Source organism: Hesperophylax consimilis, chromosome 30 (assembly GCF_061612785.1).
Source record: "Hesperophylax consimilis isolate HC1 chromosome 30, BYU_Hcon_1.0, whole genome shotgun sequence".
Lineage (NCBI taxonomy): Eukaryota > Metazoa > Arthropoda > Insecta > Trichoptera > Limnephilidae > Hesperophylax > Hesperophylax consimilis.
The window spans coordinates 16,684,368-16,698,660 of record NC_142865.1 but is presented as its reverse complement, the minus strand read 5'-3'; the positions used below and the strand labels follow the sequence as shown (position 1 = coordinate 16,698,660).

General features: G+C 34.1%; 1 protein-coding gene across 1 annotated transcript in view; it reads right to left on the bottom strand.

Annotated features, from left to right (window-relative positions):
* Positions 1-14,293, bottom strand: part of LOC149409691 (irregular chiasm C-roughest protein-like) — a 138,996-nt gene that overhangs the window by 39,676 nt on the left and 85,027 nt on the right. The window contains exons 2-3 of the mRNA XM_089649637.1: positions 1,762-2,508; positions 1,238-1,388 (exon numbers count right to left, since the gene is read on the bottom strand). Of these exons, the coding sequence (XP_089505763.1) occupies positions 1,238-1,388; positions 1,762-2,049 (439 nt within the window). The 5' untranslated portion in view covers positions 2,050-2,508. The remainder of the gene's footprint in view (positions 1-1,237; positions 1,389-1,761; positions 2,509-14,293) is intronic.

The following is a 14,293-nucleotide window of genomic DNA, read 5'->3' as shown; positions in this document are numbered from 1 at the left end:
GCCAATGGATCGTGTATACGATTATTTCAACTCTAAGAGCTTCACCTCCATTTATTAATAAGCGAGTTATTTTGCATAACAAAGGACATTATCCAAACAGTTGTACATATTGACAGCTTATCCGACACCTTGGAGGCCGTACTAAAAGAAGCGGCTTTTGTCTACGAATGTCAATGGAATCACCATAGATGACGGATTTTGTCAATATCCTTTTGATATAGGATTTTATCTTTTGTCCGTGCTAGACCAACAGATCTTCCTTTCTCTCTATTATATATATTTATGGGATATTCCAATATGATCATCACTGTATGACACTGCAAGGAGTTCGAAGCGTCCGTCGCTTCGGCTCAAACAGGAAGAAAAAGTGCAACACGTCTCACCACCCCAAAAACTATTTCGGCACCGTCTGTCTGTATAATATGATTTTCACGCATTACCTTCGCAACGCTTTTTACCGACTCGGCGACATTAAATCCGCATTTAATTCGGCCAAATGATCATTTTAGCAATTATCACTGATTCACGGGGGCTAATTGCCGGGCGGAATGCTCAAATGGAGATTAATGAACTCGGGATTCATTTCAATTAGGAAATAATTAGGTTTTTTCTGTTTCCCCGCGAAATTCTGCCGCGGAATGTGAAAACAGCTGGATTTTAAGCCGTATTTTAGTGATTTATACACTAGTGTGGTTTTCATGAAAAACCCCACTAGAAAAGAATTGAAAATTCGATGCGAAATTTTTATTTAAACTCTACCGAAGAGATCCCGAGGTTAATATGCTAGTCTTGGGTTGAGGGAATTTGCGTTCAAGTTAACATACTGAATGTATTAACTAATCAATTTGGATAGAAACTTACCGAGGGAGTTAGTGGGACTATTAACAGGACACTGCCATCTCAAACACATTTGAAACATCCAGTTGTTGCCAGTAGAAATCAAACACCAACAGTTGGAGGATATGTCAACATAATAAAGAAACACGCACTGGTCTATGGTGCCAATGTCCCACCTTAATGGAAAGAAGGCTCAAATACTTGGGGAGATGAATACCATGTTATGGAATCAGGAGACATGGACAAAAACCCAATAACAACCCTTATAAACATTAACAAAGGTACTGGACAGTCAAGAGCATAAGGTTTCACAAGAGAAATGACAAAATTGGCCTAGGTATGTGTGCTTACAGGGGCTGTACACTGTCTCCTTATCAATATATTAATAGTTTTGCCTTACCTTCTTCGTCGCTCCCGATCATTGAGTATCTCTCATAGCCACTGAGGTTCCTATGTGCCCCTAAACCGAAGTCATCTTTGGTCCACTGCAGCACGCCAGATTTGCCGACCACCCGGCAAGGCAGAGTCACTCTGGAGCCCACTATTGCCGTCTGAAAGGAAAAGAATAATTAATACGAATTGAAGACTGTATAAGACATATTTTATTTGAATATACCAAAACAATGAACATCGACAGTACCTCAAGGCTCTTCATTAGACCAACTGTTATTTTCATAAATGAATTTAAAAAATATTTTCTATGATTTACCACAATATTTTGTTTGCAGATGACTTTTAAAGATTGTGTATATGAGTAAAATATATATGAAAGGTGTCCAACTAAAAAAAAATTTATACGTATAACAATTAGTATAGCTTGAGAAATTTGAGTGGAATTTCAGAAGAAAGTTGGGAAAAACAATTCTACATGCTGTGCCAGGAGAGGCTGGGTCAAAAATCTTATAAAACATCCAAAATTTGTACCTGATCTTGCGGCTCCATCGCAAATTTCTGATCCACCATTCCTCCGCCATATTGGTTCTGCGCCGCCACGTGGCGTAGGTTTCCCAAGATGGCCGCAACTGTCAACATGACAGCTGTCACTTTTCCTATTCGCAGCAGAAGGAAAAGTTCGCTTCCCCTACGCACCGACGAACTAGAAGACGTCGATTCGCAAAACACTTGAAAGTCTGACATTTTGGATTTGCTGTGCGCTTTCGAGCAGCAACATCCGACGTTTTCGGCGGCCATTTTGTTATTTTTACGCGTCATCGAGCGGCCATTTTGAAATATCTGTCAAATTTGGTTTGCAGCAAAAAAATCGCTAGCTAAATTGCAATCATAGCGAATTTTACACAAAAAATCACTTTTTCTTCAATTGAGTCACTTTATCATTGATATTAAAAACTTTATTGCACTTTTTGAATCAATGTTTCAAAGAACTTGATACATTTTTGACAGATTTTTACACTTTTGCGGCACAGGAAAAAATTGACACTAGTTCCCTATGAAGCACGTTCGAATTTTGAAATAAGCGATCGAGTTTTGTTTTCGTAAACGGTTTTAAGTTTCAATAGCGTTTTTGGTTATCACAGAGATTAAAATGAACGCCCACAATTTGTTAAATTAGTATTATTATTTTATTAATGATAATTGCTTGGGGTTTTGTTTAATTGAAAAGTTATAGATATGTTTTAATTGACGTCAGTTTATCGATGTCATTGAAGTGATCTGAAAAGAAAGAAAAAAAAAACATTATTAGTATTATATATTTTATCGCTGTATTAATTTAGCTATGTTCTGTAAAACACCCAATAAAGGTTTGCTAAATACAAACTTATTATAAATATCAATAAAGTTACTACACATTGCTCTGTAAGTACTTTCATAGTACCTTAAGTACTTATTTTGTACTCTTGTTATTATATACAAGTATTGAACTTCTTTGTACTCTACCTTCTTATATAGTTCATACTCAGTGTATTATGTTATGTACTGTACACTTATTATTGTACTACTGAACAACTTACCTAAAACAATGCATACATGTTCAAGCCTTCAAGGGGTAAATAAATAAATAAATACGTTATAACAGTCACTAAAACTATTAATAAATAAAATACACATTATAATTCAGACGCCGCATACCTAATTTCTACTGATTTATAACAAGTTTCTCGTTAACTCTTTAAGTTTTGAAGTTCCACAAAAAATGTATTTTATTTTTTTAAATAATATCTATACATTTGTTCTGCCGAAAAGTTAATTATATAAAATTCTCTCGATAAAAAAAATCGCAAAGTAAGCTCCGAAAATTACTAAAAACACGTTTTATTCTGTTATTTAATATGTTATAGGCATGAAAAAAACCACGGTGTATCTTTAAATGAAACTTAAGCATTTTTCAAGAGATTTTTGCTCGATTCCAAAAGAGTCGTGTTTAATGAAATATTTTCTAAAATTTATAATCGTTTTATAAACTAATTTTGGCAAATTATTAAAAACACGTTTTGTTCTGTTATTTAATATGTTATAGGCATGAAAAAAAACATAGTGTATCTTTAAATGCAACTCAAGCATTTGTCAAGAGATTTTTGCTCGATTCCAAAAGAGTCGTGTTTAATGAAATATTTTCTAAAATTTATAATCGTTTTATAAACTAATTTTGGCAAATTATTAAAAACACGTTTTGTTCTGTTATTTAATATGTTATAGGCATTCAAAAAACACAGTTTATCTTTAAATGCAACTTAAGCATTTGTCAAGAGATTTTCGGTCTATTTCAAAATGTCATGTTTTATTAAATATTTCAACTTTTAACTTAAGGCGATGCTATACGTAGCAATGCAAAATCATGTGTTTATGGTTTGAAAATTTGGTCGCCTAGAAATGTTTCAGATGCTTTAATTAAATACTGCGAGTAGAATACATCTTGGCCTTTGAAATAATCGATTATTTTTTAGATAAGTCTTTTTATAAGCCCAGAAAAAAATAATGTATAAGGCCTATGAAAACTGCTTTAAAGTTCAAAATCTCCTACTTACGAACCCATTTTTGATTATGATTTTATTGTATAATGTGGCAAATTAAGTTATTTATAAAATGATCTAAAAAAAATTAAAAATTTATGCCTGAAAATCCACAAAATAAAATAAAAGGCACTTTTTGGCCATGTTTTTTTCTTGCATAAATCAAAACAGGCGGATGGTGTTAGGCGGGAATTTAAAACTTATCGTCATCTACGTAAGGGTTGTTATTGATAGCGGCTCAATTTAAAATATTACACGACATATTGCATCGCCTTAATTATTATCGTTTTTTTTAATATAAGCACGCTCTCTCTACCATTCGTATTTACAAAACCATTTTTGAACGCCTACTACGTTTGAAAGATAAATAATGATTCTTACCAGTTTGCCTCAAATATTTATACTGGATGCTATTAATAAAATCCTAAAAATAGTCAAAATGAATTATTCATAATACGCGTTGCTATTGTAACATTCGATTTAACTTCAAAAATCATTTCGTAATTTTATTATATGGACGACATAAAAGTGATGTTACAGTTTTCTTACAAATTCCCTAAACAAAACAAACATGTTTTCGAAATATTGAGTTCTTTCAATTTTTCTATGATTGGAGTAAAAATGAAGGTAAAAATGTGGTTAGCATTTTTCACGTTTGTTATTAAATTTTTATTTATATAGTTTCTATAATAGTATTTTTTTACAGAAAATTTAAAAAATAATATGTATATACAGGGTGTCCGGAAACTCGTAGTACAAGAGGAAAATGGTGAATCTACATCACATTTGGAGTCGATTTTGTAGTATATATTTTTTTTATTTGAGCTTTCGTTATCGAGTAAATCGAGTTTGAAGTTGATTTTTTTTTTTTTAATCAAATTCTTATAAATTATTACTGAAGATCAAAGTACCCAACTAATTAAAACTATTTGAAAGTAAAACAAATGAAGAAACTCGGATTTGAAGCATTATTTTGAAATCACCCTTCATTTAACCCGGTGTAATCATAAAATATTTCTGCTCTGCAGGGTTAAAACATCTGTTATTCAACCCTAAACACCAGAAAAAACTTTAACCCTAAAATAGCCGAAAAATATTTTTTTTTGGTTTTTTTTTTTTTTTGAAAATGCTCAAATCAAAAAACTTTATGTTTTTTTGGGTTCCCCATGTGGTGTAGATTCTCCAGTTTCCCGCTTGTACTACGAGTTTCCGGACACCGTGTATATAGCGAATTATAAATACACAGAAAACATTGCAAACTGTACAAAAGTAATGAAATTACTGAAGGGTCAACAACTAAACAAAAAATGAGATAAACATATAAGAGATACTTCGTACTTATATACATATATATAATACCTAAAAATATTATTTAAATGTGTTAATTCGGTTCCATGATAACTCCTCAAAATGACAATTCACTTTTTAACTCATAACTCATCAAAATGACAATTCAACACACCTTTAAAAAGTGCTATAAAGTTATGAAAACTTAACATAAAAGGAAGCTACAAGCCAAAAATGTGTATATTCTTGGTTCACCTTATATTGTACTTAATAGGCATTAAAATCGCTTGACAAACGGAGTCTAGAAACGTTCGATTATAAGCACAAAACTAGTTTTTATTTATTTTGTAAATAATTTTAAAAGAAAGCAAAAATTTTAATCAAGTGAAACTGTCACAGATAATCTTAGATATAATACTGTATTTTTTTTAAAGTTGTTTCCTTTACGCGTTCATACATTTCTATTGAAAAAAAAATTTTTTAGTAGTTTACATTTATATTTTTAATTGTGTAATTTTTTTTTTATATTCTACTCGAGCAAAACGATAGAAAAACCTTCAATTTGTCTAAAGAATATTTTTTAGTATTCATAATGTACACCAATTCGTTATAAAGATTTATCAAAATAGTGATTTAGCATTAAGCTTCACCTTAATAGCATTTTTTATAGGTGTGTTTAACTGTCATTTTGATGAGTTATCCGGTAACCGTTTATTCATTTGTAATTAATATCAATAAAACAAATACATAGTATATTTGCGTCACGTTCCACAGTGGTAGATTCTCTCAGTATTGCCCTAGTGAAATCACCATTGATAATCATTAAATAACCCCTTTATGTAAGCAACACAAAGTTTCTTGAGCATAACGACAAAGACCCAGTGGTGTTTTCAAAGCATTTTCTGCCAGTAAACAGTCCATTACTTCTTGCATACAAAATTGCATTAGTTTTACTTGGCAGTTTGTTGGCTTTGTTTAAAAGTCAATTCGCTGCAGTGCTATTAGAGTTTAAACACCGTTTATGAACGGTTTACTTTATTCATATTCCTTAGGTTCTAACAACTGACTATTTCTATATATAGCAGCGAGATCTCCGAGGCGTATGAGGCTCTCTAAGCGTCTTTTAAAACTACATAAAATACATATTTTTTGGTTAGACTGAGGATTGTAACACCCTACCCAGGAAATGGAGTCAACAACTCGACATTTATTTCGCATATTAACTGATGTAATATAATCCGATTTTAGAGTAATTCGTGTGTGTGATTGCCACCAAATGGTTGATAGAATTCATTGTCATCAACAACGAGACTATCTGCCGAATATCAGCTCGATCGGATGTCAGGAAGTAGGTTAATTTCATTCATTCACGAAAACAGAAATGAAATTCAAATAGTTGTATTTAAAGATGCAAGGCTGTTCCTAACCAGGAAATGGAGTCGATCACTCTACTAACCTCGCCAAATGCCGATCGGGTAGGATTGATATTTATTTCGCATATTACCATATAAACTGATGTAATATCATTCGATTTTAAAGAAATGCGCGTGTGTTTGATTGCCATCAAAAGTTGATACAATGTATTGTCATCAAAAACGGGTCTATTTGCCAAGTTCCAGCTCGATAAGATGTCGGGAAGTGGATTAATTTCCACTTCCAAGATTTTAAATTCAAATTGGAAGTGGATTAATTTCCAATTCCAAGATTTTAAATTCAAATTGGAAGTGGATTAATTTCCACTTCCAATATTTTAAATTCAAATTGGAAGTGGATTAATTTCGACTTCCAATATTTTAAATTCAAATTGGAAGTGGATTGATTTCCACTTCCAATATTTTAAATTCAAATTGGAAGTGGATTAATTTCCAATTCCAAGATTTTAAATTCAAATTGATGTATTTATAATTTAAGGCTGATGTTTTGGGAATGTAGAGCGGATGAACCATGGAATAATCAGGGATGCTATTATCTCATTGGCTTCGGACAGCTGAAAGCGGTTGGGACTCTTGTGCGGAATTCACATTGACGCGTCAACAGTCTCGTTGTAGCGTCATTCCTGCTAGCGCGAAACGCGACAGGAAATTCTCTGGTCTCGAGACACAGCCGATCTATTTCAGTCTCACGTCTCGTCTCGTCTTGTCCTGTGTCCGTCTGCATATTTTTCTTTCGAGGCAAATAAACACGGAACACGTAAATAAGAAGAAGAAGACGTTTGTAGACAGCGGTGAAATGCGAATGATAGAAGAATGTATGGATACGTTACAAAAAACATAATTTTTTTAACTCCCCACTGTTTATACTGGCGAAGAAAATATTAAAATAACATCAAATATTCACATTTGCCATCTTCAATTTTCTTCCCCGGGGACTGGCTTAAATAAATGTACACCAATAAGCGAAAATTGCATAGGACTGAGTTTTATTTTTCATAATAACTGCTGCATTTAAAAATATATATATAATATCATCATATTTCAGGGAAATGCGTATAGTTTCACGTGTATGTGCGCGATTGCCACCAAAAGTTGATAGAATGAATGGTCATCGATAACGAGTCTATCTGACAAGTTTCAGCTCAAATGGATGTCGGGAAGTAGGTTAATTTCCACTTCAAAGATTCAATTTTATTAATTCATTCATTTATTCAATCAATGAAGAAAACAAAATCGTAAACAAGGCAATAATAAAACTCATACTGCAAGTACCATTCTACACAGACTCAAACAAAATATTCAAAACTCTAGACGTCATGTCAATAAGACAACTTTACGCCAAAACTGCTCTCCTACATCTCATCCATAATAATCTTCATATTACAAATCAACCAAAAGCCATAATAAAAACCAGGTCATCAACAAATAAAACAATGAACATTCCGATAACACACACCACACACGGACAAAGACACTTTCAATACTACGCAACCAAACTTTTTGACAGTATGCCCATTACTTTGAAACAACTAATGACTACAAATACATCTACAAAATTTCTCAAAAAACATATCGTGGCCTGGATAAAAAATCAAGATATTCACTTTATTCAAAAGATTATAATTCCAAACCAAACATAATCAAAATATGATAAGTAAAATTAAATATTATTCATGTTCTTCAAGAATTATCCAAAAATACATACACGCACATATAAATGTGTGTTTTCATGTTTCAATATATGTATGTGAAAAAAAAAAACAATATCTCTTTCTACTACAACACTTAATCACAAACACGTTAACACCTCAGCACAGGCCTCTTTGACGGCCGGCATAGTCCAGTGGTAACGCATTGGACTGCCATTCCGAAGGTCGCGGGTTCGAACCCGGCGTGCGCAAATAAATTTTATTTGATTAATTTGTGTTATTTCACAAATAATTAATTAAAATAATATATAGTATATTTGCGGCACGTTCCAGAGTGGAAGATACTACCAGTATCGCCCTGGTGTAAGACCACCATTCAGAATTGAAACGTTGCTCCAAATGGCTTTAGCCGTGTTTAATGACTAGATCTGAATAGCCAGGTACTTCCCCACCTTCCTCTTTCCCTTCCCCACTTACCTTCAGCCTCACAACATCCCCCAATTGGGGATGCCATAGTCTCACTGGCTCCAGACGGGAGCAGTTAGGACTCTTGTGAGGTATTCACTATAAAAAAAAAAAAAAAACAGGTTCTCCTAGTGAGGTGTTCACGTAACATACAATATCACCCACACACAATTTTACCCATATCAACCTATGTTCTTTATTTTTTATACCTTTTTTCTGTAATTTTTTCTCTGTACTACAATATAAACCACTGTAATCATTTGTAAGGATAGACATATATCAATAAAAATAAAAAAAAACAAGACGTATCTCTGATCTCTATAATCCCTAAATAGCATAAAAACGATTTTAGTAAGGCTGTGTTATCTTAATTTTGAAAAAAAAAAAATATATATAATCAGGAACCAGTGTGTAGTACGGCCTGGAGGACAAGGCCCTCTATGTTACGTTCTCAAAATCTCTGTGGTTCTCGAAACCTCACGGTTTCACGTATCTTGGTACGAACCGTGGAGGGCAACCCTATGGACTACCGATATCTTTGATCTCTAAATAGTATAAAACAAATTCGCTTTCCGCGTCTGTTTGTACGCTTAGTGCTTCTAAACTACGCAACGGATTTTGATAGGGTTTTCACTATCATTTAGAGAATTTCTTCACAAAGGTTTACATATATAAAACATGAATACTATCTTTATAGAAAGTAAAGAAAAGTCGATGTTTATCCTAGAAATCACAACCTCAAAGCATTACCTCAAATCATTCACAACTCACAAACCCGAGCAACGCCGGGTAACGCCAGTCCGTCCAGATAAATAGATCCTGAGAAAATTGTCTCGCATTTGTGTCCGTGAGAATAATATTTGTTTTCCAAATTCCCTTTTGCTGAGATTTTATTATTGATTCAACTTCAGACCATCCATTCTAGTCTGTATTCTAAATTTCAGTGCGTTCGGATAAATAGATCCTGAGAAAACTGCTCTTAAAGTTCGAACCCAAGTCTCGCATTTGTGCCCGCGAGAATAATGTTTTTATCCCAAACTTCCTTTTACTGATAATTTCAGTCCGTTCGGATAAATAGATCCTGAGAAAATTGTCTCGCATTTCTGTCCGTGAGAATAATATTTGTTTTCCAAATTCCCTTTTGCTGAGATTTTATTATTGATTCAACTTCAGACCATCCATTCTATTCTGTATTCTAAAATTCAGTCCGTTCGGATAAATAGATCCTGAGAAAACTGATCTTAAAGTTCGAACCCAAGTCTCTCATTTGTGCACGCGAGAATAATGCTTTTATCCCAAGCTCCCTTTTACTGATAATTTCAGTCCGTTCGGATAAATAGATCCTGAGAAAATTGTCTCGCATTTGTGTCCGTGAGAATAATATTTGTTTTCCAAATTCCCTTTTGCTGAGATTTTATTATTGATTCAACTTCAGACCATCCATTCTATTCTGTATTCTAAATTTCAGTCCGTTCGGATAAATAGATCCTGAGAAAACTGATCTTAAAGTTCGAACCCAAGTCTCTCATTTGTGCCCGCGAGAATAATGCTTTTATCCCAAACTCCCTTTTACTGATAATTTCAGTCCGTTCGGATAAATAGATCCTGAGAAAATTGCCTGAACGGTTCGTTGTAGATTGTTCTCTGCATCCTCTACATTCAATAATGCCTAAATTCCCAATGATAAGACTACTGATGCCTTGTTTTGTTTTTTAGCAGACAAAGCCAAGAAGTGAAAAGACAAAAGAAGAATACGACAAAAGAGGATCAGAGTCGAAAGAATGCTGCCGAAATGTGATCTGTTACATAGGAAAGTTATTTGGGTTAGGACGTTTTTAGAAGAATGTGAGATCCTTATAAGACCGGGCGATGGTAAAAAAAAGTGTATATTGTAGAAGGATTTGTACGGTACGTGTGAAAAAAATTTTCGACTCCGACCGCTTGCGAATCATTGTTTTGTTGTACAAGCCATTTTTAACGAAATGTAGTACTTCTTCATATAAAACTACCTAACTAACTAACTAGCCATCACGCCGTTTCCTCGCAGGGGTAGGCAGAGAGGAAGGACCGCCAAACATCTCGGTCTTGGCACACACTCCTTGCCTCATTCACATTCTTACATCTATCTGTTATTCTGATTATTTACATGGCCCGACTCAAGTATTTGGTTCATTTGATCGTGCCATAATAATAATAATAATTGGATGACTTGTATAGCGCCGTTTTTTGTGCAAAATCACCTCAAGGGCGCTGTACAAATTTATAATACATTTCTACAGTTATCTATGTTATTACTAACTATTTATGGAGATAATATACAGTACAATACTTACCTGGTAGGTCACTTGAGATTAACACTTAATTAACATTGTCTAATTGTTTATTAGCGAAATTTAGATACAGGATTTAGGACGTAATTGGAAAATTGAATATAACTGGACTTTCTCTCTGGAATGGTATATTTAATTTAAGGGTACGACAGCTTAAAAAGGTGAGTTTTTAGTTTAGACCTGAATTCTGTTGGACTTGTTATGGATCTTAGTTCCGGCGAGAGTTTATTCCAAGCCTTCGGCCCAGATACTCCGTAAGCGCGATCACCAAACTTAGTATTTGGCTTGCGCTCAGGTTCCATCAGTCTGCCTACAGCTGATGATGTTGCTGATCTAAGAGTTGACTGCCTCAGACCAGTGTTTTCCGGGACGCATAGTTCAGAGATGTAGGGTGGGGCCATTTCATTGATGGATTTAAACACCATCCAGCACAGTTTGTACTGTATTCTTTCAGGGAACTTAAGCCAGTGAAGGTTACGAAGGTGTTCTGAAATGTGTGAATATTTTGAAACCCCGGTTATGAGCCGCGCTGCTGCTTTAAATGTTATGCATTTCGTTCATTCGCTCTACATGCCAAAAACCATCTAAAACGTTTCTTTCTTTGTCACTCATTACGTTTACGTTAGCCTTGCATTCTATGCTAATCTCCGAATTTCTCACAAGATCATACATGGTTTTACCAAACATACGCCTCAGGGATCTGATCAATCGAGCATTCAGTCTACTTGCATCGTTCCTATGTGTTGGGAAGTAAGAGCTTCATAGATGCACGCACAGATGGCAGTGCGTAGAGCTTGCGTGGAAGTCCGCAAGATGGAGCCAGTGGCCAGTAGTCGCCAGGGCCAGTGGTAAGGCTCTCAGAAAAAGTTACTGTTTCAGATTCCAACTAGCCAGCTTCTAGTTAGGTCGAATATCGAGTCACCATTATAATAATAAATCCCTGATTAATCTAAAAGAACCATTTAACTCCTTCCAAGACGAGTTGGAGACCTCTTTGTACGAACACAACACTATGACAGTTCCTTACCTCACGGTCATACATCAAGGTAAGGATCACCACGCAATTGTAAACATGTTTTTATGCGAGTCCCAACTGGAGCCTGTGAAGCTGAAAGTAGTGGGGATGGAAAAGAAAGGAGGAAGATGAACAAATAATTATAAGCAGTAATTAGTCTCCTGAAATACCAATACAAATTGAAAATATCTCCCGAGTAAAAATAAATGCCGCCAACGGGAATTGAACCCGTGCCTTCTGATGTCCGGTCAGGTGCTCTGTAACCACTGAGCTATGTCGGCTTATTTCAAACCCGCCAAATGATTCAATATGTACTAGTACCTCAATCAACAATTACCGCTTATTTTATTTTTTTCACCTGTAAACAACCAACTTTATTTTTGTTGGAAAGGCTTTGTTAGTGCTAAATTTCTCACTAGATGGCGTCGAGACATATTATATCTTCATTTATTGCTGAAATATTTTTGACTTGTTAAATATTATTATTATAAGATAAACTTATGTTTATAAGACAAGGTTTTATGCATAGCATAAAGGATAATAAATAATTATAAGCAATGCCGCCAACGGGAATTGAACCCGTGCCTTTTGATGTCCGGTCTTTATGCTATGCATAAAACCTTGTCTTTTAAACATTAGTTTATTAAGAGGAAGATGAAGTTTGGTAAGTGTCTGGCTGTTCAGATCTGGTCACAAAACATAACTAAAGTCATTTGAAGCATATATGTCACACTTAAAAACGATTTCCTCCGGAACTGAAATCAAAATTTATGAGCACTAAACCACGGAGTCATCTAATAATAACTTTGTAGACACGCGACAAAATAATACCCCTAAAGAAAATAACAGGAATATTTACATTGTGATTTGTTTCACACAAGCGCACAAAAAATCACCCCGCGTGTTTCTTTCTGTTCCGATTTATTTTTAGTTTATCTTCCTCTCTGAACGAACGTACGAAAATATATTTCACATGTTCAGACCTGAGATAGTACGAGGGCCGGATATTCCATAGGATGCGATATATTAAATGCCTATTATGGTAATGACGTTGCAAACATTAACGATTGAAGTTGCAAAACATTATTCTGCTATCCAATATATACCGCAATGTTACTGTTGAAAAACTACATAACATCGACTTTAATTCCAACTCCGTACCTACCTCATTTCAGTGCAGAGATATTGTGTTAAGAGGAAGCTACAAGCCAAAAATGTGTATATTCTTGGAATACCTTTATATTTCAGGTAATAGGCATTAAAATCGCTTGACAAACGGAGTCTAGAAACGTTCGATTTCAAGCACAAAACTGGTTTTTATTTATTATGTAAATAATTTTATAAGAAAGCAAAAAACTCGATCAAGTGAAACTGTCACAGATAATCGTAGCTATAATACTGTATTTTTTTAAAGTTGTTTTCTTTACGCGTTCATACTTTTATGTTGAAAAATTTTTTTTTTTTTGTAGTTGTGTAAATAAAATATGTATGTATCATTTATATAAACCTTCCGGAAGAAATTCTAAAAACGATAGTTAAAACCTTATCAAAATCCGTTGCGTACTTTAGGAGAACTAAGCGCACAAACAGACAGACGCGGACAGCGATTTTATTTTATACTATTTAGAGATTTTAGCTCCAGCCCATTTCTCTTAGACTTGACTGACATTGTACATCGCCATCGAATTTAAATTTCATAAAGCGCGCAATAATTCTGCTCGCTCCACACGCTCTTCTGTCTTGTTCAAAGTTGATCAATGTAAAACAAACTGCTTGAACAGATTATGTAATAATTACAATACCATATTATCAAAAGTTGAAATTTTCAATTGCGAGTAGAATAAATAAAAAAAATTCAAACAAGAATGTTTTTTCTGATATTTTATTAGTAAATTTTCTGTTGTTTGCATAATTTTTTTATGAAATGAATTTGTTTTATGTACATCCTGCCGTGTGTGTGTGTGCGTGATTGCCATCAAAATTTGAAGGAATGCATTGCCATCGGCAACGAGTCTATCTGTCAAGTTTCAGCTCTATCGAATGTCGGGTAGTGGGTAAATTTCCGCTTTAAAGATTTGCATTCATTCATTACTGAAAACAAAAGTAAAATTTAAACAGATGCATTTATAAACCTTTGTTTTGTATGATCGTGTGAAAATTTAGGAGATTGGCAAATAATGCAAGGGTCAGTAAGCGTAATAAGTAAGATTAAGAAAAGGACTTTTCGATGGTTTAGGAATGTAGAACGAACGAAGAAAGAAGAACAAGGACAAAATTATATGACGCGATTGTGAATGTGAATCGTAGG